The sequence below is a fragment of the Halichoerus grypus genome, chromosome 10 (genome assembly GCF_964656455.1).
Source record: "Halichoerus grypus chromosome 10, mHalGry1.hap1.1, whole genome shotgun sequence".
Taxonomy (NCBI): Eukaryota; Metazoa; Chordata; class Mammalia; order Carnivora; family Phocidae; genus Halichoerus; species Halichoerus grypus.
The window spans coordinates 88,935,976-88,963,296 of NC_135721.1; the positions used below are offsets into that span (position 1 = coordinate 88,935,976).

Below are 27,321 nucleotides of genomic sequence, written 5' to 3' on the forward strand. Positions count from 1 at the left end.
TCTGCCTATGTATCTGCCAAAATTAATAGTTCCTGTGAAACTGTACAACACAGAAACTATTATGCTGCACATAAGACCCTAAAGTCACCATGATTTGATGTTTTCAAAAAAAAAAATAACTTTTCTTACTTGGATAATCTCCTGTTTTGGAAAGCTTGACTCCTCCAGGCAAGAAATAAAAAACTTCTGTTTTTTTCTGAGAGATCACATGGTTGTTCCATCTTAGGGTCTCCTCCAAAGAGACTCCTTCCGACCTAGTAATTCCAGTTCTGTTCCCCTCCAGCATTCCTAACTGGCATTAGGGCATTTCGAATGTCCTTTAGGGTATTATTCCAGTGCTGAAGATGCTGAAACCAGAAGCGTACCCTTCTCCCAGTAATGTTGCCCATCAAACATTTATTTGTATGAAGCTCTCCGCCTAGGTACACGGGTGTGCAGGGGAAATAAGCAGAGTTATCAGAAAATAGATGAGGGAAATGGAAGGTCCAGTTCTTGTCCTCACAACCCCACAGTCTGATGGAGAGTTCTGGTCACCTGAAGAAGCTGATGCGTGGTCACTATTGGAGAAGGGCACCAAATGTTAAAGCAGAATGAAATTTTCTGCCCGAATCACCCAAGGTTTACCAAGATTGTTCCTTTCCTATCAACATGCTGCTCCAGCCAGACTGATGCCCCCCCGGCCGCTGAGCACACCTCACTCATGCCAGCCAGCGGGCCCCTGCAGCTGCAGAGCCTCACACACACACTCACAGCTCCTCACACCTTCCGCTTCCTCCCCAAACCCAGCCAAGTCATACTGCCTTCCTACTCTCATTTTCAGGTCTCCCCCTTGAAGTCCCCCCAGCCTCTCTGAACCCCCTGACTTCCTCACTTCTTACCATCTCTTTGCATTGGACTCTTGGCTTTGCATTTTGTCAGTTAATCACAGACTGCCTTGCACTTTGAACTATACCGTGGGTACACGTTTTCTCTCCTCAAATATATTCTGGGTTCCTGGAAGGAGCTTTTGTGTATCAAGTGCACGCTGCACAGAACTGGGTGCTATAAAAAATACTTGTTGAATGAAAGGACCTCCTTAGTCTGAAAGCGCTGCCAAGAAATATTTCTCTATGGCCTGTTAGGCTTATAAGCTGTTTAAAACCTTGATTTGCCAAGGAGGGAGAGTTTTGCTCTCCATTGGTGCTTTCTACGGTATCCATTATGAATGAGAATTGTTTTTAGAGGCAAGACCTAGATTAGTAGAGTATTTGTGTAATTCTGTTTGGGTTGATGAATGAATATGTGAAAACTGGGAAGATTATACAATCTGAATTTAGAATATGTAATTACCACAGAGAGTAACAATATGTGGAAGTAGGAACTTGACGTGTAAGTTCAGATTTATGAGAACCGAAGAATATGACGCTGATTCCCGGTTATCCTCACTGACGTGGGAAATTAACATACATTTAGACAACTTGAGATAATCCCCCCAAGTCATTTTTTATTTGGCATAGCATGGAGGGACAAGGAGGGAAGTTGCCCAGCAATTAGGGGTTAGAAAGAAAGAGAAATTAGAGCAACCGTGTAGTTCTGACCAATTCTGATTGGCAGCTGTTGTATGGATTTGGGACATTTCTGTCTGTAACCATTCACTCATTTACCCTGAACCAGTAGCAATTTGCGAAAATAACTAGAGAAGGAAGCATCCTATTTCTTTCTTCTCTCGGCTTCATTCACAGGATTTTGGAACTTACAGTCGGGTTTCTCAAATAAAGTGTATAGACTATGTGACAATGCCGTTTAAAAAAAAACTGTACTTAAGGAAGACACTGTATTAACTCTGTTGATCAGGTGGAAAAGTTTGGAAAGGCTTTGAACTATGCTGAAGCAGCTTTGTCATTTATTGAGTGTGGAAACGCCATGGAACAAGGCCCAATGGAATCCAAATCTCCTTATACGATGTATTCGGAAACAGTAGAGCTCATCAGGTAAGCACCGTGTCTTGTTGGGGAAGTGGAGGGGGTGAGGAATGTATGTCGGTACTCTGAATACAGAGAAAAGAATGCCAGCCTGCTCTATCAGCTACCAAGAACTAATGTTCATCCTCACAAAGAGGAATATAAGATTTTGCAAGGCACTTTCACACACCCTGCCTCCTTTGCTGTCTTTGTGAGTGAGCAGGAGAGTTCCTCTAACCCCTGATTGCTGCAGAAAGCAGGCTGAGCCCTGAGCCCAAGTGAGATGTGACATGCCTACCTCACCCGGCTGGGAAGTGGCAGATTTTGAACTAATTTCACCTTTATGCTGCCTTTTTTTTTGTAAATCGGATTCAGGTTAGTATAATAAAAATCCTAACTCCATCAGTAAATGATTCAGGAGTATTTGATGAGAGGAAAGAAGATTCAGGGGGTATTGTCAGAAAGGAAATCCCTCCTATGATATGCTGTCTCAGGGGTTGCTGATGTTGTTTTGGTCTTAGACCTGAATGGGAACACCATCCCTCACCTGGGTTGAGACATGTAATATGAGCAGAAGCAGGGTTTCTAACAGGAGCACCACAAGGGGTTGGATGGGAGACTCTTGTCTTCCATCATGGAGACCCAGAAAGACACATCTTTAATGTCTTTTTAATGAACCCTTAAGGGAATCTCATCCATGAACTGTACTGAGAACCTTGTCATATAGTTTATGTCTCTAGTTAGTTCAACTGCTTGGGATAATATTTAATACCCATATGTGAAATTATCCTTCCCCAAAACGAACTTTAAGAGACTTTTCTAATTCTGGAATTCTTTGCAACCTAAGATTAGATATTTTTTTAGCACACCTCATCATTCCAGATGAAAGATTTCTAGTCATCTTAGGTTATAACCTTTTTGATCCACTTTGGCCCAAAGATACAACTTGGTATTTTATACCACTTTCCTTCAGTAAATAGTTTCCAGCCTTTGAAACTGTCATCCCAGCATCAGAATACATCATCTTCAAAAAGCACCTCTTAAGAATGTTTTGAAAGTCAACACTGTTCAGTCATTTTTCTTATTAAAATATTTCTACTACATCAATGTATTGGTGATTTCCTCATTCTATTTTCTTACATGGTATGCTATTTTTGTCAGTGAAGGAAAGAAATCACCATAGTAAAATACTTAAAATTACTCTAAGAGATCCCAGATTCTCCCCGTCCTTCCTCAGAGCAAGGCACAGACTCAGATACCCACAGGCAGGTAAGAAAATGGTGACACTGGATGGGCACAAAGAAGTAAGGTGTCCTAGAGTGCGATTGCCTCCAGCACAGGGAATTGGGGGGGAGGGGTTCTGATTTGTTTATCGATGTATCCCTAATCCCTAGAACAGTTCCTAGAACATAATATATGCTCAATAAATATTTGAATGAACAAATAAGTAAGTCAGAGAGCCTATGGTGAACTGGAGTGTATATGGCCCCCTTTAAGGCATTCAAATTTTAAAAAACAAATAAGCAAACAAATCCACACCACAATAAAAGCCTGATGACAGTCACATACACTTGGAGGTGAAGATGTGCTACACTTACCCTGCACCGGAGTTAGGACTCTGGTGTGTTCACTAATGCAAGTATCGTCGCATGATGGAGAACACTATCTTCTAGATAATTCAGACTGAATAGAATCCCTTAAACTACTCAGAAAACTAAGACAAGAGAAAGTTTTCTTCTCTGAGTTAGAAAATAGCATTAATTCACCACTTACATCTCTATGTTGCCTGCCAGGCTTAAGGCTCTTCTCCCCCACCGAGAGACACTTGGGGCTGGGAACACTGGCAAGGGGGATCTCATCACAAGTGTCCAGCTCAGGATTCCCTCTATATCCCAATAGGCAAGAGAATTCCTTTCTCCCCAAGGGACACCAAACACCACAAATCAAAATGGCACCACAAAGGCTCTAAAAATTAAATTGTAATTGGAACTACAGCCCAGAAGTAGGCCAGGACCTGCCTGCTAAACCTAAACTGGGTGACTTCCTTTTAAAAGAAAAAATTTAGATAGGACCCAGGGTCTCCTAACATAAGAGCCAAATGTCCAAGACACAATAGAAGCTCACTCATCATACCAAGAAGCAAGAAATCACAACTGGAATGAGAAAAGACAACCATTTGACACCAATCACCAAGATGAATCAGATGTTGGAATTATCTGACAGGGATTTTAAAACAGCCATCATAAAAATGCTTCAAAAAACAATGATAAATTCTCTTGAAAGAAACAAAAAATCAAAAATCTCAGCAAAGAAATATGTTTTTTTTTTCATTGTTTTATTATGTTAGTCACCATACATTACATCATTAGTTTTTGATGTAGTGTTCCGTGATTCATTGTTTGTGTATAACACCCAGTGCTCCATGCAGAACGTGCTCTCTTTAATACCCATCACCAGGCTAACCCATCCCCCCAGCCCCCTCCCCTCTAGAACCCTCAGTTTGTTTTTCAGAGTCCATAGTCTCTCATGGTTCGTCTCCCCCTCTGATATCCCCCCCTTCATTCTTCCCCTCCTGCTATCTTCTTCTTCTTCTTTTTTTTTTTTTTAACATATAATGTATTATTTGTTTCAGGGGTACAGGTCTGTGATTCAACAGTCTTACACAATTCACAGCACTCACCATAGCACATACCCTCCCCAGTGTCTATCACCCAGCCACCCCATCCCTCCCACCCCCCACCACTCCAGCAACCCTTAGTTTGTTTCCTGAGATTAAGAATATGTTATTTTTTAAAAAGAACCAAATGTAAATTACAGAAATGAAAAATATAACAGAAACAAAAATCTCACTGGTTGGGCTCAGTAGTAAAGTGGAGATGTGTTGGTGCATAACCCTGTCAGGAGCTTCCCGGGTGTAATCTGAAACCACCTCCCTGTACATGGGGGGTAGGGAGACACAGGGAGAAAGGGGCAGACCACTCCAGGTTGGTTGAATAGGCTAAGAGAACTTACTTGGGTGGCCACAAGATGAATGGATCCCTGCACTTGCCCACCAAATCTTAAAGTTTATATGGAGCCCTTAACTGGGTTCATCCAAGTATACTGTGCAGATAGTTCTCAATACCATATCACTATCTCAAGGCTGTGCCCTTGGAGCAGCCTCTGGGAGCCGAAAAGGCAAGTGGAACCCACATTTCAAAGCAAGGGAGGATGTGAGGAGCCTCTAATCACCCGGGCCCAGCTCACAGGGTCCAGGTCAACTGACAGTCAAGGCTTTTTGAAGACCTTCCCCAACAAAATGACAGAGAATAGAATCGGTGAAGTTGAGAACAGAAAATAGAATTTACCCAATCTGCGCAACAAAAAGAAAATAGACTGAAAAAAAAAAAATGGATAGAGCCTCAAGCACAGTGACAAAAGATCCAACATGTGTATCACTGGAGTCTCGGGAGAGGAAGCAAGTGGGACTCAAAGAGTATTTGAAGAAGTAATGGCTGAAACTTGCAAGTTTGGCAAAAGATATAAACCTACAGGTATAAGAAGCTGAGAAAAACCCCAGCAGGATAAACCCAAAGAAATGCATGCAAAGACACATCATAACTATGTTTCAGAAACTAAAAACAACAACCAAAAAGTCCTGAAGATAGCAGGAGAGAAATGACGCATTACCTGTCAGGGAGGTAATATGACAGCAGACTTCTCATCTGAAACCATGGAGGAAAGAAGAGAGTGGCATGACATTTTTCAAGTGCTGAAAGAAAAAAACCCATCAAACTGTGCATTTTAGATTCAGTGAAACTTCATTATACAGGAATGAAGAGGAAATAAAAATATTCTCCAACTAAGAAAAATGAAGTATTTGTTTTTAACCTATAAAGACTGGCCAAAGGAAGTTCCTCAGACTGAAAGGAGATGACAAATGAAGGAATCTTGGAGCATCAGAAAGGAAGGAAGAACAACAGAAGAACAGAGATATGGATTCGTATGATAAACTGTCCTCCTCATGAGTTTTACAAATCCTGTATTCAGTGATTAAAACAAAAATTATGCCACCAGCTGACACTCAAGACAATGTTATTTAAAAGTAAGTAAAGTAAAGAGACCTAAATGGAAATAAAGTCTCCACGCTTCACTCCAAGTGGAACATGTTAACACCAGTGAATTGTAGTAAGGCACGTACGCATTTGTAAATACCCAGAGCACCCACTAGGAAAACTGTGCATGGAGATATATTCAAAGAGACTACAGATCTGCATGGTGTGGAGCTAATATGATAACAGTATCATTTCTTGAGCATTTACCATGACCTTTACCAATACTATCCTTACAACAGTGCTATGTGATCAGCAGTATTAGTCTTGTTTTATCGATAAGAAAATTGAGGCTGAATCAGATTTGAACCCAGGACTTCCTGACCATTCAACTACTGTCTAAGCTCTCTCAAAAAGTCTGCCAAGTAACTTGGTATATTATTGGGAGAATGGAATGGCCATTGTCCCCTTAGTTTAGAGAGGTAAGTGGGATTAAGTGAAGTTCATAAGAGCCACTAGTTGTGCACCTAGGACATGTATACAGCCATCAAAGTAAGAATAAGAAGAAGGGGTAAATCCAAGCATTCATTTGAGTACAAGGAGTAGAACATTTTCCTGGAGACTGGTTTAGAAGGATTGAACTTCACTCCATCTTGTCAGCCACTCAGCCATGAATCCAAATTAGTAAAAATGGATGTGTCACCATATACCTGGATAATGCTTGAACTGGTATCACTCTCAACCATCTGTAGCATTTGAACTTGTATTGTTAAGGAGCAGAAAGTAGCTAGACGGTCATAAAAGTCATTTTGTTCTAGTTGTCGTAGTAGTATAATGCTTAGGGAAAATGGGGCAAACATCAGCTAGCTTTTAAGAAAGAATTAACACCCTGAAACAAATAATACATGTTAATAAAAAAATAAATTTTTAAATTTAAAAAAATTAAAAATAAAAAGAAAGAATTAACAGATGAGGCACCTGGATGGCTCAGTTGGGCATCCGAGTCTTGATTTCAGCTCAGGTCATGACCTCAGGGTCGTGAGATCAAGCCCCATGTCAGGCTCCGTGCTCAGCCGGGAGTCTGCTTGAGATTGTCTCTCTCTCTCCCTCTCCCCCTCCCCCCTCCCTCTCTAAATAAAAAGGAAGGAAGGAAAGAAAGAGAGAGGAAGGAAGGAAGGAAGGAAGGAAAGAAAGTGGGAAAGAACAGCAAGTGCTATGAAAAACTAAGTATTGGGCAAAGAGAAATTCAATCATAAAAGATGTTCTATTGTTAATAAGAAAGCTTTTTTTTAAATTTCTTTGGTTTCTCTTTTTTTTTTTTCCCCCTAGGTATGCTATGAGACTAAAAACCCATTCAGGCCCCAATGCCACACCAGAGGACAAACAATTGGCTGCATTATGGTGAGTGCATGATACCAGCTTAAAAAAGCTTCCTCAGCCTTGTATATGTTCATTGGCAAACCAGGTGCTGAAACACATGTTTTTCTAGTGCCTTCTGACCTGCAAAATCAAATGCAGTTCTAGTGGTGACCAGGGAGAGCCCACACCATTTCTTGCTGCTATACCATGCATGATGTGAATTCACAGTGATTAAGAATCAACAGGTCCATTACACAAGGATAATTGTTTCTCTGTGTGTGTGTGTGTGTGTGTGTGTGTGCACGCGCACACATGCATGCCCGACTTTAAAATCAGGTAGGTCTGTGTTTTAATAATTTGAATGTGAATTGTGCCAAATGTCATTTCTCTTGTGTTTAACACTTCAGACACAATCAAAATAATCCATTTGTCTATTTACATTTGGGATTAGTATGACTGAATCAAGATGATGGGCTGAAGTTCTCAACACTCCAATCTAAGGAGCAGTTCACTACACTGTGATAATAGAAGCACTTCTTTTAAGATGTTCACCAACATGTAATAGATCTTTTCTGTATCTGTAATGATTACAGTGGTACTGATTATGTGGGTATAATAATTTTCCCCATTACATCTCCTTGGGACACCTCATCCCATTCTCCTAAATCACAGGACACCTATCTATAGAAATCCAACATTTTCTGCTCTCTAGTGGTTCATACTCTACTCTAGAACCTGATCTGCAAGGCGGAGAATCAAGTCTCAAAAAAAAAATAAGAGCAGCATACACAAAAGAGAGGGTCCTCAGGTAGTATTACATCATCTGCAGTTTGATGTGCTCAGAAGAGACTAGTAAATTGTACATGGTATGTTGGCATTCCAGCTTGTTGGCACCAGATCTGAGTTAGCAAATAATTATGAGTGAAAAGCACCAGGGCGCCTGGGTGGCTCAGTCGGTTAAGCTGCTGCCTTCGGCTCAGGTCATGATCCCCAGGTCCTGGGATTGAGCCCCACATCGGGCTCCTTGTTCAGCGGAGAACCGCTTCTCCCTGTCCTCCCCACTCGTGCTCTCTCTAGCTATCTCTGTCTCTCACTCTCTCTCTCAAATAAATAAATAATCTTTAAAAAAAAATGACCTCCCTCGTTTCAAAAAAAAAAAAAGCACCAAGGAAAAGAGGGTATGTCTCAGGAAAGGCTTTCTGTGCTCTTTTCAAATGCAAAGTTCCATACTAGGATTAACAAATTAATGATGATTAATACTTCATATTATATAAGATAGAAAACTAATACGTAAATAATAAATATAAAACAATAATGATAACTACTCTCAGCATTGAGTTCTTATTTATATGACATTCGTACCTGTTACTTTATTTGAACTACTTCCAGTCCAGTAAGGTAGTTTCAAAGTGAAAGGAATACGAACAGGTGAAGGGCTATTGTTTCAGCAAAGCCATCGCTGCCGAGGTCCCGGGCGCCAGGGGGGCGTCAGGAAGGAAGGTGGCTCTGGCCCGAGATTCACCCAGTCGCGGTGAAAGCTGTGTGCTAGCGCTCCCTCACTCCTCCCATGGAGAGAGACTGCCCTCTAGTGGCGGAAGAAGAAAATGGCCTGTCCCTTAGCCCCAAGAAGAAGCCATAAAGCTAGGATCTAGTGGTAAATATATTTACGGAGTACCTACTTGAAATTTTGAATTAGATCTTTTGAAGACAAGGAAGGTCAGATACTTAACAGACATAAACGTAAGTATAGCAATATTTCACATATGTAATCGTGACATAAATATGGGGTGCCTTAGAACAACAAGAGTTTTGTGTGGTCTTGCTGGCAGAGGACACACTCATGCTCCCAGGGCCCATTTCTCTCTTTCCGCCGCAGTTACCGCTGCCTGGCTCTCCTGTACTGGCGGATGTTTCGACTCAAAAGGGACCACGCTGTGAAGTATTCAAAAGCACTTATCGACTATTTCAAGGTATTGTCTGGCTAGTGGGCAACATTGTTGCTTGTATCCAGTGGTCTCCCGGTCAAGGGCATTTTCCAGGAGCCTAATAGAATCCCTGGCTTTGCGGGGGGGGGGGGGGGGGGGGGGGGGGGGGGATACAGGAACCCTCTGATATCAACAGTAACCCCCTTTATGACATACTCATGGTGTTCAAAGCTCAGAGAATGGCCTTGACAACCCGTCTAATTTATCCCCCTGCCTCGTGTCCAAGTACTTTCATGGCCTCAAGAGGAAGAAGATCCAATTACCCACTCCAGTGTCCTAGGAAATTCCTCTTTATAGCTAACAAATTCCTCATGTTCGCTTACAGCTTCTTCCTCTCAGAAGTAACTACTTAGAACTTCCTCGTAGCTCCCTCCAGTAGCTCATTTAATTTTTAATAAGGGTGTTGTTTTAAATGATAAGAAATGGTTCATTGGAACTCAGAGGCACTAGGACAATGGCATTGGGTAAATATAAGGGTAGAATTGGAAGCCAGGTTAACTACGTATCTCAGGAAACGAAATCATTTTCACTGGGGGAATGGGAAAAAAAAAAAGCCTTCTCTGCTGTGCTTGTGAAGCGGACATGAAGTTATAATGCATTTGGGATTTCTAGGCCTCTTTGCTGTCCATTTGTCTATAGAAACAAGAAATTCATGCCATTTCCACCTCCACCAACCCTTTGTCAGATACACACCATCATTTAGATCCTTTAATCCCCAACATCCACTTCTTAGAGATCATCTCTGCTGACCAGGCTATCTTGGAGGTTCCATGGGCTGTGTCCAGCATACCACCTGCTTCCTGGTCACGCATGTAGAGTAACCAGGTGCTAAGGCAAGGAGAGAACTGTTTTGACACAAAGACCATTCTGTGTCATAATGACAAGAACAGACACTAAGCCTATTCCTTTACTTTGGGGGCCTAAGGTCAAGAGAGGTCGTTTCCAAAATGTCAGAATCTAAAAGCTAATACTGAAGAGCATTATTAGAGTAAAAAAAAAATGCTTGAATAAAAAAGGAATCTGAACTCTGTAAGCCACAGAGGTTACAACAGAACTTTTAAGGGATACAAAAAGTTCTTAGCGTGTGTATGCCATCTATGAATATGTACAGAATGGACAAAGAACACAACTTAAACATCAGTTTCCCCTCCAGGGGTTATTGGTAGTTACCCTTAATTAAAAGCCATTTAAATGCTACTTGAAGTTCAGAGATTATGGGGGAGCCTGGGTGGCTCAGTCAGTTGAGTGTCTGACTCTTGATTTCGGCTCAGGTCATAATCTCAGGGTCGTGGAATTGGGCCCCACATTGGGCTCTGTCCTGGGAGCAGAGCCTGCTTAAGATTCTCTCTCTCCCTCTCCCCTCACTCTTGAAAGAAAAAGAAAGAAAGAGAGAGAGAAATGAAAGAAAAGAAAAAGAAAGAAAGAAAGAAAAAAAGAAAGAAAGAAAGAAAGAAAGAAAGAAAAAGAAAGAAAGAAAAGGAAGAAAATCTTAAAAAAAAAAGTTCAGGGATTATGAAAGCTTCAGGTGGCGATGATAATTTGTCCATAAAGAATGTGTTTTATCGATACAGAGCTGCCTCTGAAAAAAGACTTGGTCCCCACGTATGTTTTTACAGTCACAGAGCTTCCTGGTAATAGAAGAAGTCTGAAGGCAGTTGCAGAATTGCCACCTGTTGGGCCATGTCTTACCATTTTGGTAACACCTCCACTAAGAGCTAAAAATCACTCACCACTTCCTAAAGTCCTTTTTAACCAAAAGAAACACCTTGTCTCTGGGTAACCAGGCTCAGGCTGTTTTCGAAAATTCACGTCAGTATCATAAAGACCATTCTTTTCCTTACTAGTCCCCTAGACTTATGTGCAAGAACACATGATCAGGCTTTCAGAAAGGAAATCTGTCTGTACATTTAGCAACTTCCCTTCCCACAGGCAGGACTCCTTTTCAATGCCTGATGCAAACAGCTGGCTCATGTAACATAACATCCTAAATCAAAATATTCAGATAAATCGGTTTTTGAATACTCTGTTAAGGACGTATATTGTAATCTGTTCTTTTAGAAAAATTCAACAGCAATTTCCTTTAAGAGAAATACTTTTAAGCTTCATAAGGCAAAACAATATAATTTGGTGTCTCATATATGTTCAGGCATTAAATGTATGTCAGTGGTTTCTGCAGATATGCCCTACATTTAAATATAAGGTGTTCTCAGTGGGTGTGGTGGGCAAGGGGTGGGTGGGGGGGAACTCCTGCTGTTTTTTCCTTTTCAGGAAAATTAAGCTAGTTGAAAAAATTTAGGCTGGTTTAGGATTCAACAGACCCTCAGGATTATGATTTAATTTGGTACATAGAATTTGGTGCATGAAAACCCAGGCTGTGGGGTTGAGTTCTCCATTTTAGCCCACCGTGAAATCCAGCAGGCCATGCAACTGCCCCCCACTAGCGTCCAGAAAAGAAACCAGTAGCCTAGTAATTTTAACTTCCCAGATCCAGTTTCTGTGAGTCTTCATTTTATCTGCAGTTTCTGCCATTACTTCTTTCAACGGTCACCTGAGAACATGTTACTGTCAGCTCTTTAAACTTAAACAGATGGTACTCACTGTCAACATTTTTATTTTCCTGCAGAATTCATCTAAAGCTGCCCAAGCCCCATCTCCATGGGGAGCCAGTGGAAAGTAAGTTCATTTCTCCAAAGTAAAGGTGATAAATGAGAGGCTGCATGATGCTGGGCCATGTGCTACTTTGCTTACAGTACCCTGGGGGGCTGTTCTACCTCACCTGGTACCAACCTCCCCACTCTTGTGTTTTTCTACGCCCTCCCCTTCCAGGAGCACTGGAACCCCATCCCCCATGTCTCCCAACCCCTCCCCGACCAGCTCCGTGGGATCTCAGGGGAGCCTCTCCAATGCCAACGCCCTGTCCCCTTCAACCATCGTCAGCATCCCACAGCGCATCCACCAGATGGCAGCCAATCACGTCAGCATCACCAACAGCATTCTCCACAGCTATGACTACTGGGAGATGGCAGACAACCTGGCCAAGGAAAACAGAGGTGTGTGTGCTGCCAGGGAGCGTGTGTGTGCTTCCTCCACAGCTCAGGGAGCCAGCCTGACCCTGGACATCATCGAGCAAGTTTTCATCATGTACCAGAGAAGACATAATAGAAGTTGTCACCTATTGTGTGAAACTTCTCCTGACCTCACGCACGGCCTCCTCTGCCTTGACCGACCTTAATCTTGACTGTTGGTGATTAAAGATGGAGGTGGAGGTGGAGATGGAGATAGGAAACAGATACATAGAAATGATGTAGATACCTATATTAGGACACACGCGCGCACGCGCGCGTATGGTTTTCCCTTGAGACGGTGAGCTCCTTGAAGGTAGGGGTAACCTTCTGTTCAGCTTAGTGTTCCCAAGACCCACACAGTGCTGAGAACACAGCTGGGGAGCTGAAACATTGAATGAATGAATTGGTGGATTGATTAATGAGGATGAATGTTCCGTGCTACTTAAGTGATAGCTACTTACCCCTGAGAAGAGAGTGTTTTCTAGGTAGCAGTAAGTTCTATTCTCTTTAAATAAGGTTTGTGTTTTCACAGATTATAAGACAAGCACATGTCTACTGTGACTAAATTTGTAAAATGTAGAAAACTACAGAGAAAAACATTTTTTAATTATCAGTAATCTTATCACCAAGAAATAATTACTGTTAACATTCTACTGAAGTTTCTTCTAGTCTTCTCCAAATATGCATGATTCTTACCAAAATAAGATTGCAGTCCATATGCAGTCTTATATACTGTCTGTTTCCATTTAACATTGTATCAGGCATTCTCCCATGTCACCAACTTGTTCAAAAACATCTTTTATGATGCTTCTAGAAGACTGTCATAATAGTGCTTATGTAGTCATAAAGTATCATGATTTCTCAAAACCATTCCCTTCTTATTGGACATATGTCACTTCCAATTTTTTCTACTATTAAAAATAATGTTATGATAAATATCTTCATATAAATCATTGTCCATATTCTGATTATTTTCATCAGAGGGAGAATTTGGGGGTCAACAGGTATAGATTCCTTTAAGATATATGTTGTTCTATATCTTGACATATATTGTTAACTTTCTCCCAAAAGATTATACCAATTTACTACTCTTCCTCCAGCAGCAGGTGAAAGTGCAAATCTGACCTCACTTTCAAGCCGTGAGATGCAAATTTTGTTCCCATGATAGCATAAGCTTCTGAGGACAAGACCAGGATGTCCACAATGAGATGAAGAATTAATAGCACAGAGAAGCAGATGGGTCCTGAATACATAAAATTGATAATAAAACCAGAGAGTATATAACATGCATCCCAGAGGTGGCACACCCTGAAAATCTAATGGGAATGCCAAGGGAGGTCAATTCCAGGGACTGAGGCCACCAGGAGAGGCTTGCTAGAGGAACTGGCATGGGACAGGGTTTTGAAAAACAAATGGTAGTTGTGTAACTGAGACAGAGTGGGGTGGGCATCACAGGTGGACAAAATAGAAGGGACAGGACATATAAAAATTTATGTGGCCAGTTTGGGAGACCCTGAGCAGGCCACACTCCTGATGGCACTGCCAATTGCCTTCTGGATGTCTCCTACCAGAGGGCTCAGTGCTACGTGTCCAGTGCAAAGTCAGCGATTTTTCCTGAGCCCGCTCCTCCTCCCCTCTTCTGCTCCTGGATTCCTGCCTTGGCTATCCTCCTAGCCACCTGGGAGTCTTCTCTAACCTCTCCTTTGCCTTCTCCAGCAGGACTTCATTGAGCATGTACCTGAGCACCTCTGAAAAACTTCTCCCAGATACTTATTTTCAAGGAGTGGTTGGTTCAGTGATCCAGTTATGACAGCATAACAGCCATACAAATTTATCTCTCTTAGCCACACACTGTGATGTCTGAGAGAGCAGAGCTTACTCATTATTCCCCTTGGTATACTCCCCTACCTCTACCCTCCTGCACCTATCACAGTGCCTTGGCACCTAATCAGTATTTAATGAAAGGACAAACCTAGAGAATGTCCCGGGACTAGAAGGTGACCTCAGGAGGATTTTTGAGAACCCATCTCTGATCTGCCCCCAGGGGCCTGGAGCCTCCTCCCTTGGGCTCACTCCAGGGGTTCAGCACATGCTACAGTTGAGTACAGTATAAGGGGCAACAGAGCCACAATCCACATCCAGGGGAGGAAGCATTCGTGCGCACAGACAATGCAGTCTGAGGAAGAAAATTTTCTTTGCTCTTTGCTCAGCAAACGTTATTCATTTAAATGAGAAATGGCCAATAAAATCCTTTGGATATAGGAGGAGTTCTCCACCTGTGGGTTCTGTTCCACTGAATGCTAAAGTTGCATGATGGAATAGAGAATGCTTGATTTATATAAAGACGAGGAGTGGAATTTTTTTCTTAAGTCACTCGGGTCTCCCAGGGTAGCACACTTAGCATGTGTGTCACTCAAACGACTCTCTCTGTCCCCTAGAATTCTTCAACGACCTGGATTTGCTCATGGGGCCTGTCACCCTGCACAGCAGCATGGAGCATCTGGTCCAGTACTCCCAGCAGGGCTTGCACTGGCTGCGGAACAGCACCCACCTGTCGTAGAGACCTTGCCCGTGAGCTGGGTTGTGCTCTCGTCTCCACGGAGGGCTCAATGTTTCTGGACACTGTGCTACTGAAGTCCCCGGCCACAGCGTTTCCCAAACTGCGGTGAATATTTCCTCAGCATCGAACAATGGTCTTTTCCCAGGGCATGTGTGTGTGTGTGTGTGTGTGTGTGTGTGTGTGTGTTCACGAAGCTGCCTGTATGTGTGCAAGATACACAGCTCTCTAGAACACACTTTCTTTGTCTAGTTTCATAATCCCAAGCTAGACAAAGTGATCAGAGGTTTCTGATTAGAGAATATACACTTACACACACACACACACACACACACACACACACACTTTCTGTTTCAAAGCTAAACCATGACTTCTTAGAACATTCAACCAAAATCTCATGGGTTAGTTAACCAGGTGCAATACAGCACACCAAAAGCTTGACTGCCAGTTAAGATGAACCTAGTTCTTATATTATTGATTACTTTCAGTATTAATATACTATTCCCCAATTAATTTTTGATTGTATGTATTAATGGGTAATTGAATAATGAAAAGAAGTCAGTTATTTTTGTGCTGGACTTTTACTAGATTGCATGTGACCAAGTACCTTGCCTTTTGTCTACTCCTCACCCCTTCCATCCAACTTTGTTTTCAACTAAAGGCATTATGAGCAAATGGATCAAATCCCACAGGCCTGCCCTGCCCTGCCCCCAAAAGAATATGAACATGGCACTGGGGTTTGGTAAAAAGTCAGTGTCTTTGCAAGCTAACCGACACTAAAAGACAACTGAGCTCAGTCAAGAATTGCAAGTTTCCGCTCGTGCCACGACAAGCCCACCCAGCACATGTGTTCTTTCTTCCTGCCACTGTGACACGGTGGCCACAGAGCCCCGGGGCATTTGTCAGCCAATATTTTTCAAGTCTTTTCTCTCCGCGATAGCTCTCTTACAAATGTTCTTGGCCAAATTAGGACATTCCCTAGAATGTCTCTTCACTAGGAGTCTGTATCTGCTGCTTCTCGGGCTGAGAACTATTCGCTATCATGAGACTGTCTAATCCTCTCACTCTTCGTGCAGAACGCAGGCCTTTAATGCATTTCGATCTGGGGGCTGTGTTTCAGGCTTTGATTAGCAAGCTGCTTACTGCGCAGGGTAAGTTATTTTTGCAAGGACCGCAAATCTGTTTGCGGTAGCAATGACCAGAACATCATATGCTTCCATCCCGCGTGTCTGGTATGTTTACGTCTTGTCCTTGATTCTTTTTCTTTTCTTTTTTTTTAAATGAAGTTTACATTTTAGTTTTTTGACGTCTTGTTTACAGTTTTTGTCTGAAACTTACTTCTTTTATAGTCTCTTATCGTGCCCTAGATTTAGTCTTCTTGTTAAATATACTTGGATATAAAAAATACTGGTAAAAAAGAAAAATTCCTACAAAAGAGGATAGACCTTGCCATATCCTTAAAAACAAAAATAATGCCTTTGAAGCCTCTCACTTGACAGAATTGTACCAGGATGGTCTGAGAAAGACAGGTGAATGCCATATGTGGAACGCTCCGTTTTCCAAGGTGATGGTGGCACAAAACATTTATAAAAGATAGTGATATATGGTTTCCCTGACACTCTTACTGGTTTGGTTGTAATGTTCACATTGTTGTCACCTGACCTGTAGGTGGGAAATAAGACTGCTATAATTCTAAGCGCTGATTCAAAAGGATTGAGCAACTTCAGTGATTTGAAATGAATCGGAAGTGAAGGGTTCAAAGGGAAATGAAGCCAGTGAAGGATTTGTGAAATTTGCATTTGGCTTCAGCCCTGAAGCTTCTGGAAATATTACCAGTATTTCCATTTTACATTTATCCAACTGAGGTGCTCCTCAAACCCCTTTCACGAGTTGTTGGCAGAGTTCATGACCCCATCCTATGTTGGAAATTTGAATCTAATTTAGGATTTTTATTTTATTTTAATTTTTTTTTGGAGAACAGAGGCTTAGTTCTACTTCCTCTTGCTGAATTCTGATGAAATGTTGAAATGCTCACGTAAAGGGATGATGAGCCTCAGGGTCCGCATCATGTATCCCCTGCCCATCCTTAAAGTCATAGGTCTTATGGGAGCCCCATAGTGGCTTACCCACAAAACCCCATGTAAACACACAGGTGGCCCCTGGCTGATTGTGCCCACAGCATTTTATCAGCACTTAGGTGGCCCCTGTTTCCCAAGAAAACTTGGAACTGGTCATTTTGTGGATGGTCAGAGCGTGCAGGGTCCTCTCCCTGTCTTTGATCTCATCAGTAGACCCTGTGAGGGCAGCAGTTTCTGTTTGCTTTGGCAGAGGTGATTTTGGTAAGGAACCATCTTCTGATTGTTGTTTGTGAAAGTCATTCATAACTTGTTCCTTTTCTTTAGCTTTGTTCAAAGTAGAAATACCTTTCTTGTGTTTTTGGATTATAAAAGTAATACATGCTCATTGTAAAGATTCAAACAAGACAGCGATGTATAAAGTAGAAAGTAGTAAGTCCTATCCCCCGAAGACAACCACTGCTCACAGTTTCATGTAGATTCTTCTAGAGATTCTCCCATTTAAACATATAATGTCTATTATCATTTTTTTCTATTTGAAGATATATTATTTCCTCAGAAGTTCAACACAAGTTCAACTGACCTTATCCTTCCATGACCTGAGCAGATGCCTTCCTTTATCACAATGTTAGCGTTACCTTTGAAAGAAAGTGACCCAAATATATTCCTGATCAAAATTTGGGATTTGTTACTACTCTCTACACAGATCAGACTTATGTGCAGGATTGTGCCTGGAAAGAGAGGTTTGGTTAAAACAGATATTTCTGGAAACATTCAAATTGCAAATGGAAACTCGGACCTACTATCTAAAGAAGAATGTACTGGAAAAATAATCTGAAGAGTTGACAAATTGTGTACTAGATTGAACACATGGAATGCAATGCAATGAGATTTTCTGCACTAAAACTTACCCTAGTATGTAAAACAATGATGTGTGTATTATATAACAGTGATGTGTACATTTCTGACATCCCATACATAATATACACAGTTTGTATAAATGCATACATTTAAAAATATATATGTACAATACAGCTAACATAAAACTGTAGTATGCCTGAAGGATATTCCTAGTGCCTAACATTGAGTATAAGTCACTGCGTGTTCGCATCACCTTGGAAGTGCAGTAATTGTTACAAAATTAATCAGTGCAGCCAACATTATTTATGAATCACATCTTTGAAACTGTGCAGTAGTATATACATATATATTTTTAAATAACATTTTTCACAGTTTTCCAGAGTTACTGTTGAAATCTGTATCACCAAAAAAAAAAAAGCAAGATTTTTTTAATGATGTAGAAACTCTTCAGACCCAGTAATCTGTGTGTGATTTCCTGTTTGTAGATACCCAAGAGACTTTAGCAGTCACCAGCCTTAAAGCATGTACAGGATATTATTGTGACTTAATTTATCTGCAGTTTTTAATCCATGTGAAATTGGAATTTATAAACTGACTTGGATTAAATATGTCTGCCTTTCTAAGGTTGCAAATGTTACATTAAATGATTTATGTTGTAAACGAGAGAAACCGAGTTGTATGTAAAAAAAAAAAAAAAAATGTCCACCAATTTCTGTGAATATTTTTACAAGGAAACTTCAGAATCAAAATACGTTCAAATAAGTATTTGGGTCCCCGGTTCAAAATCTCTTCAGAAACAACCCTGTTGTTTCATGAATTTCTTAAATGTAGCTCCCACGAATTATCATTACTAGGTCTGATATTTTCCAAGGGCAAGACAGAAGTATGTTTTTCTTCATTACTACTTGTACAGAAGGACACAGCCCAGTGTCCCAGAAAACGCTGAATAGGAAGCTTAAGGAGTTCACTGATGCCGGTCCCACAGGTAGTCCTGGGACACTGGGGCACTGTTTTACTCAACATTCCTTAATAACACAAGTTAATTCCCTAAGTTATATGTACCAGGTTTTTTCAACTCAAACCAAAACATGGTGGAATAATAATGCTCACAAATATTTGGTTGAACCAAATAAGAGAACTTTGAACTAATGAAGATGGAAATATTAGAACAGCAGCTTGCCATTATCTGTCCCCCTGTGTGGGAGGGTTTTTTGTTTATCTTATTCTTACTCTTCTCTCACAACTTTTGCAGTCCATTCCTTCCCAAAGAAGCAGAAATGGCAACAAAAACAGAACGATGACTCTACCTTATCCAGCCCATACCCTTAGGTTCAAGTTGCCTTGTCATGCAGCAGGACCCTAGCTCGGCACCACCATGGAGACCACCTCATCCCAGAGGTGGCCAGGACAGGGCACTGGCCTTGCTCACTCCAGGGACCTTGATGCTCTTTTCAGAAGTGGTTTGGGCTAAGAAACACTCAACAGTCTACAGTTTGCCTGCTGTTAAAGTCTGTTGTAATCAGAATCACATTTTTAAGAAGTAACACATTTTCAATGCAACATGGATCAACTGGAGTCTTGAAAGACACTTTTTTAATGAAAGAAAGAAAACTTAACAACATAAACTGCATTTCCAGCAATTTTCCAAGCACAGTTTTCGATATCCCAGCTTCCCAGCAAACAGCACAAGAAATGTTCAGACTTGAGATTTGTGTTCTCTTTGTCCAAACTGAATTACTCTGTAGATGTCATCAGAGGGGTCAGCTTGTTTGTGTGGCATGAGGAAAATTACAAAACTCTGTTCTCAAACTAATTACATCTGGCCACAGTTTTGGTTTTTATGATTTAATTGGCATTCTGAGGCACCAGGGGGTAATTTGGGGCAGGCTCCAAGGGCACTTAGATTCACAGCTCTTACAGTAATGGGAATCAGGGGATTAAATCCCTACGTGTTACTTTGAACATCCACTTCTTAGAGCCAGGTTTAAACACACTGATCTGAGGGATGAATTCAAAGTACTAATTGCAAGTCGACACGAGGATCAGCATTTGTCTTTAAGCATCAGGAAGTAACGATGGGGCCTGAGAAGCTGAATCAAGGACTTGTTTTCCACTCATTTCTGACATAGAAGTTCATCAGAAAATATTTATATCCAAAGATGATGTAAAATAGTACCATTGTTTAGGATTTTCAAACAGTGCTGTTTGGTGATAAAAATAATCACAATATTCAGCTCCCTGTTCTTCAGCACTTCTTCAGTTTTCCATAAGACAAAACTGACTTTTTCCCCAGTGTTTATCATCTCTTGATTTCTAGATGTCCACATGAGCAAAGAGAACATACTTAACGCTGAGAAATATGCACTACTTGACTGAACAGCATTCTACCCACAGTAGCCAAAGGTATATGACTTCTTAAAGAACACTCTTTGAGTCTTCTCTGTTACCTTCATCCTCCAAAGTGAGAGATCACAAAGCCTCAAGTATGGCCATGTAGGTGAGATGTCAAAAATTCTAAGTATATAACATACTAATCTTTAGTGATAGATGCCTTCCTAGCATCACCAGCTGTCTCTGGGGCCTATCTGTGTAGTGAAATAACGATATTAAATCTTTCCTTTGAGTAATCCACAATCTGAGTATTAATCCCCTGCAGTTCCCAGGGCTGCCAACTCAACCCAAAATGTCCTTCTCTGTGAACTGGGTTGATTTTGTTGTTCCTTTGGAGGCTTTGCCTTTCTAAGTTCTATAAGTCAGGTTTAGTATCTTGACTTTTTAGAAGAAGAGTTATTAGAGACAGTGGGAGCTTTAAGGAAACAAGGATTCAATATGAGAACTCATGGACGTTGGGATGAGAAGTCAGGAAAGTAACTGGGGTACCTACCCAAACATTCCCCTCCATTGCCTGCTGCACCTGATCCTTGAATAAAGCTCCTCTGCATACTGCAATTTCCTCTATGTGAAATGTAACTCAGAATACCCATAACCTCAGACAGAGTGTGAGGATCAACAGATTCGGGCAAGCATTTTGAGATTCCCAGTTGTCACATTCAGCAGGTTGTCACAATGCATGATTGTCAGAACGGAGGCAACAGAAATATATCTACAGGCACCAAGACACAAAGGTGTGTGATGCGTGGCATGGTACTCTGTCCCCCCTGAAGAGGTTCTAGAGGACCAAGATGATGGCAGTGGGGTAGCCACAGCTCCCTCCGTAAGATTCTTCAGCCTTTATTGTTACCATTTTGAGTCCTCCTGCCTGTAGGCAGAGTAAGACCAATGAGGGGGTGGAGGTGGGGGGGGGCCTGTCCTTGCCAAGAGGAGCAAGGCTGCCAAGTACCCCACCCAGTTGGCGGTACAGCCCCACCCCCCTCTTTCTCATCCAGTCCTGACCTTAAGAAATCAGGGGGTGTCAGATGGAAATTGGAAGAAGGAACATTGGGTCCAAGTTTCCAGTGTGCCATCTTCCATGAGAAAATAACTTGCCTATTGAACACCATACTTCAAAAGTCTTCATAGAGCCAGAGAACACAGCACAGTCTTGTTTTGCATGCTCTCATGGCTTTTCTTTGAGGCTGAGTTCCAAGATGGGGATCTTGTGCCTTTGATGGTTTGTTTGTATGTTTGTTTGGGGCCAGGAGGTGTAGGACAGCTAATCTGGGACATTTGTCTCTGAGAAAGGAGATCTGTCGCAAGGGACTTGGGTATGTCATGAGCTTCAGGAAAGAGGAGACCTCTCTTGAGAGAATAGATAGATTTTTTCTCTAGTGGGTTAGGTTGCCTCAACATGATCACTTAATTGCAGGCTACACCTTAGTCAGTGTACCAGGAGAGAGAAAAATCAACATAAGAACTTAGTGATTTTTGTGATGCCCACCTAGACATTTGTACATTCTAGCCCCAAACATTGAAACAAAAACTGGAAATCTGACCAATAATCTGAATGTTTCATACCACCGAGGTCAAGGCCCTAACTGTTGGATTGAAGTTTTGAGCTTTTATCTAAAATTTATAGTATTTAGACATGGCCCTTCCTTGTGTCCCTAAATCAGTGCTTTGATGTCATCAAAATAATCATGAGATACTCATTCTAAAGGGCCCTTTCTTTTCATACTCACTGGAAAATCCCTAGCCTTTCTCCAGTACAAAGGAGCAGGGGCTTAAGGTCTTGCAAGATCCATCCTCATTTAGGCCCAAATTGACACTAACACCCTTTCCACAAGAGCATAACACCTTATCCTGTGTGAATTCTGAGTTTTTAGGTAAAAAAAATTCTAGAATGGCAACAGGTTTATTAGCATGAGGAGGTGTCAATACACTAGCTAGACTCTTGGATGTCACATTTTCGCAGGCAGGATGTTATAGAACAGACGCTCCTACCACAGCATAATAAACAGTTGCTTACTCTACAGTTCCATGGGATCAAGTTGAAAGTCACTCCCATGTAAGTTTGCCTCAATCGGAGCAGGGATTTAAAATTCCACCATTTTATACTGTATCATTTTGGATGTTTATTTATGGAGCCGCAACTCTAATTCAATATTCCTGCATAGGGTGTCACAGCAAACAACTTTTCAAATTCTGCACCTCGGTCTCAGGAAAGCCGTCAGCAACTTGGGAACCTGCTTACGTCCCGCGAGACTTTTCCACTGATCCAGTTTTAGCAGCCACAAAACCAGATTACAGAGCCTTCACCTCCTCTTCTAGGAATTGGTCTTACAATTGTTTCCAGGATTGAAGAGGATTTTAAGTAGAACAATTCTGTACAGTAATTTATGCTGTAAAAATGTACTCATTGTAGCATTGATTAAAGTGCTGTATTTATAAGGTTGATTACTATTTTCATTTGTGTCTAGTCATTCAATATTAAAATAGCTTAAGTTCATTTTTGTTATGTGACATTTATTTGGAACTTCTTGTTAGGGCATTTGGATATGGTTATGGAGAAAGTCCAGAATCTGTGTTGATAGCCATTATTTTAAGCCAAGTAGTTGTAATGGTCTATTAAGCATCAACATTTCCAACCCTATTACTGATGAAACCATGTGCTCTTGTCTGTGTCTTTAAGTGTGTGATAAAATCTTAACCCATGCAATGAATAAAGACTAGTGGCTTTAGAAAGGTTCACTTCCTCCAGCTTTTCTTCTCAAAATTCATTAGCACTTTTCCAATTAGCACAATTCCAATGCATCCTCACAAGTGCCCCCAGATCTCTTACTCCTATAGAGAGGTCTCTTCTCCCAGGCTGCTTCTAAGGTGTCTGCATGCATGAAGCCTAAAGTCCTTCACTTTGATGGTTGCTGATGTCTGCATAAGGAAAGGCACATACTAAATCCTCTTTCTATCTTTCTCTCTCTCATATAAGGAAAAAGTTTCTCCCACATAGCAGTATCTATCATACTGCAAATAAACAAAACTATTTCAAATCATGAACAATTCAACATTGAATTATTTTGGCAAGGTGTTAGGAAGGCATAGAGTGTACATCTAATATTAAGGAGTTACTCAGGGAGATCTTATATTTTGTCTGAGTTTAAATTTACATGTACAAAAACGATGGAATCATTGACCATGATTTTACTGTTTGAAGATTTTGCTGTGTCTATCTAGAAGTCACATAAAACTCAGAACAGTTTCTGGAATGGAGGAACATCTTACTATACTGTAACAGAATGAGCCTTAAGGATTTTTAAGAATAAGCACTTTTATATTTGAAGGTAAATATTAATGCATCAGTGAAGTTACTTTTTTGAGGTCTTAATAAACCTTGAAATCAACATCACTCTGTCTCAAAAACATCCTCCTGTCTTTTCTAGAACTTCCGAGTAAAATGTCCTTTCCCATATGTTACAGTATTTTGTTTTAAGTGCAATCAGCTAGTCACAAACTTATCTTTTCCTCTACAAAAGTATGACCCTACCAGATGAGCACATTTTACAGAAAGGAACACCAATCTGAGAATGCTCTTGGCAGGAAATGTTAAGTGTTACCTTAGAGTGAAAAACAGAACGACCTGTAAGAGAACCTGGAATATTCTTGCTAAGAGAGGTTTTTATTTTGTTTCTCTGGTTTTTTACATGCCAAGCTTTGTTTACTATAAAGCAATGCCTCAGTGGAGGCTGTTACATTGTGACGTATATCAAACAGAACAGACAACAAAAATGTTCCATGCTGAGACTGACTCCTGCCATTTGTAGTTCACTACATTTCTTTTTCCGTTTTCTTTTTTAAAATTTTATCTTCAATCAAACAAGTAATATGAGAATACAGTCTTGTTTAAAAAAAAAAAGTATGTGGGGGCGCCTGGGTGGCTCAGTCAGTTAAGTGTCTGCCTTCGGCTCAGGTCATGATCCCTGGGTCCTGGGACAAAGTCCCACATTGAGCCCTGCATCCGGCTCCCTGCTCAACGGGGAGTCTGCTTGTCCTTCTCCCTCTGCTCCTCCCCACTCCGTCGTGTGCATGTGTGCGCGCTCTCTCTCTAATAAATAAAATCTTTTAAAAAAATTAATTAAAATTAAAGTTAAATTAAAAAGGATGTGATAAAAATAGACAAGCATTGCTCAACAGCAATTCATCCTTTTAAAATGTCGGATTTGTTGGTTTTTAGTATGTTCACAAGGCTGTGCAAACATCACCATTATCTAGTCACAGAACATTTTCACCACACCAGAAAGAAACCCCATACTTAGCAGTCCCTCCCTATACCCTCTTCCCCCAGCCCCTGGCCGTCTCTATGGATTTGCCTAGTCTGGACATTTCATATAAATGAAATCATAAAACAGGTGGCTGTTTTGGGGCTTCTTTCAGTTAGCATAATGTTTTCAAGTTTCGTCCCTATTGTAGCACGTGTCAGCACTTCATTCTTTTTTTGGCTGAACAAGATTCCATTGTATGGACATACCACATCTTATCTATTCATCAGTCAATAGGCATTGGGTTGTTCTCACTTTTTGGCTAATATGAATAATGATGCTATGAATATTCATAGCACAAGTTTTATGTGAGTATATGTTTCCAGTTCTCTTGGGTATATACCTTGTAGAGGAATTGCTGGGTCATAGGGTAACTCTCCATATTTCATTATTTTGAGGGGAGACTGGGGAGTGACTGCTGATGGGTGCAGGATTTCTTTTTTGGGTAAGGAAAATGTTCCGGAATTAGCTAGTGGTTATGGTTGCACAACACTGTGAATATACCGAAATCCACTGAATTATACACTTTAAAAGGATGAATTTTATGGTATGTGAATTACATCTCAATTTCAAAAGTAGTCAGTTCTTATTTAGACTTAACATGAAGGCTTCCCAGTTGTTTTGTTGCTTCTTGTATCCTACTTCTTTCAGATCAGATCTGAGTTGTAAAAATTTTTGAATCTTTGCATGTCTGAAAGTATCTCACTTTGTGCCCGCACACGTGTGTCCTAGTTTCACCTATTATGGAATGCTAATTTAAAAGGATTTTCCTTGGAAGTTTGAAGATACTGTTCTAGTTTCTTCTTGCACCTCATGTTATCTTTGTAGTAACAGAGTCCTCCTCTCCCCATCCCACTACTCCCAGAAAGCGTTTAGGGTTTTCCCTTATAACCTTGACGTCTGAAATGTCACCATGACATTGCTCAGCAGGAGTCTCTCATTTTGTTTGTCCTTGATTCCACTCATCCACCCAAGAGTCCCACACCTGTCCCATGGGTCCCACACCGGTCCTCACTCTGGGGCACTGGCTTCCATTACTGCTGAGTATACTCTGTCCTCATCTTCTGAATACATGTTGGGAACTTCTGGGTTCATCTTCTGATTCTCTTGACCGTTTTTTATATTTTCTGTCCTCGTCCGTTTCTGGTCTTCTAAGAGAATTCCTCGGCTCAGCCTTTCAACTTATTCTCTTGTCAGCTTCAGTGCTTCTGACCACTTACTGAGAATTTTACTTCAATCGTCAAATTTTTCATTTCCAACATCTTTAAAGCATTCCTTTTTATGGGTGCAATATCATTTTATTTCCCTCTGAGGATTCTAATTATATATGTGCCATTTTCTTGTTCTGTTTGCTCGATTAACTCTGCTTCTTTAGGTGTAAACTTTTCCATTTGTTGGGGTTGGTACCTCTCTTTTATGGCTTTTTCCAAATGTTTAGGGGTTATTGGCTGTGTGCTACACTTCACATTTGAGCTCTCAGCCTTTCTGCCAATGTTCTTTCTGTTTGCTGCATCTAGACTCCTGGATGTAGAGGGCACCCCGTCCATCCTGGAGGTAGCCAGGGCCCCATCTGGCCTCTCCATCACAACCATCTGAACCCACTGGTCCATACTGGGGAGCTAACACCCCTGGTGCCTGCTTCTTAGCCTGAAGGTGGAGAGGTGGCTGCTCCTATATTGGGATATAATCCCAAGTGATTAACCACCCCCTCCAGGGTACCTCCCAATATTCTTGACCTCCAAGCCCGTCAAATCCTGGATCAGCCCTCTATATTTTTAGTTCTGCACAACCTCAGGACTGTGATTTTCTTCTTTATGATGGTCCTATGCTTTTTCCATCCTTCAGAGATGCCTCAACGTTCCTGGACTTTTTAAGACACCCCTTCTTGTTTTTTAGTGCTCTTGTGGATTTGTTGTCGCTGTTGTTGTTATATCAAAGAGATATAACTTTAACAAAGTCAAGTCCTAATGTTTGCCAGGGGCAGGAGAATTGCCCTCTAGCAATCAGGCTTGATGCATCCCATCTAACTTGCTTTTCGAGATGGCCTTGGACTTCTGGACTCCACGTTGCTGGGAGCCTCACCCCTGATTATCCTGGCCCTTGTGGTGCAGTCGCTGTTTAGCCCTTCGAAAATCACTTGGCCGCTCATTCCTGCTCCCGCTGCTGCCCATGCCGTCAGTCAGTCTGCCCAGCGGGGCCCCTGAGAGGTCTCTCCCTGCGGGCTGTTGTTGGCCTCTGTGCTTCTGCCACACCCGTGGGTCTGATGTGAAGTGGATTTTTGGCATCCACCCCTGACATAACCTTAAAAATGCCCCCTGGAGGCAGAAATTTCTTCTCCATCACAGACCATGTTGAGACCATTTCTACCTCAAAAGCGCCACCCACAGAAGCCAGGTCAGATGGTTCCAACCCCACTGCTGGTCAACACAGCACATCCTACCCTGGGTACAGACCAGGGACCGGTCCCAAGAACAGTGGCAGAAATCAGTTATTAGTGCTGGGACAGAAAAGCTGGACCAACAACAAGGGGACTTGACCGTGAGTTGCCTGAACACTGAGATGTGACTCCTGACTCGGGATAGCTCAGAATCCAGAGCCTGGGGTGGGTGGCTGGCAGGTGGAGGTTCTGTGGCCTCAGTCATGGAGAGGGGAAGGCTGAGGGGTAAAGAGAAAATAAAGAGGTTCAGTCTTTTTCACCAGACCGATTCTAGCTGAGCTTGCTGACCCAGAGAACAGTTCTACGTTCAGCCAGTTAG

At 41.5% G+C, this 27,321-nt stretch overlaps 1 protein-coding gene across 2 annotated transcripts in view; it reads left to right on the top strand.

Annotated features, from left to right (window-relative positions):
• The window catches only part of AFF3 (ALF transcription elongation factor 3), a 520,060-nt gene extending 497,302 nt beyond the window's left edge, over positions 1–22,758 (top strand). For both annotated transcript variants that reach the window (XM_078056810.1, XM_078056811.1), the window contains exons 19-24: positions 1,834–1,970; positions 7,301–7,372; positions 9,207–9,300; positions 11,939–11,988; positions 12,142–12,365; positions 14,819–22,758. In XM_078056810.1, coding sequence (XP_077912936.1) covers positions 1,834–1,970; positions 7,301–7,372; positions 9,207–9,300; positions 11,939–11,988; positions 12,142–12,365; positions 14,819–14,940 — 699 coding nt within the window. In that variant the 3' untranslated portion in view covers positions 14,941–22,758. The remainder of the gene's footprint in view (positions 1–1,833; positions 1,971–7,300; positions 7,373–9,206; positions 9,301–11,938; positions 11,989–12,141; positions 12,366–14,818) is intronic.
• Positions 22,759–27,321: the final 4,563 nt, after the last annotated feature.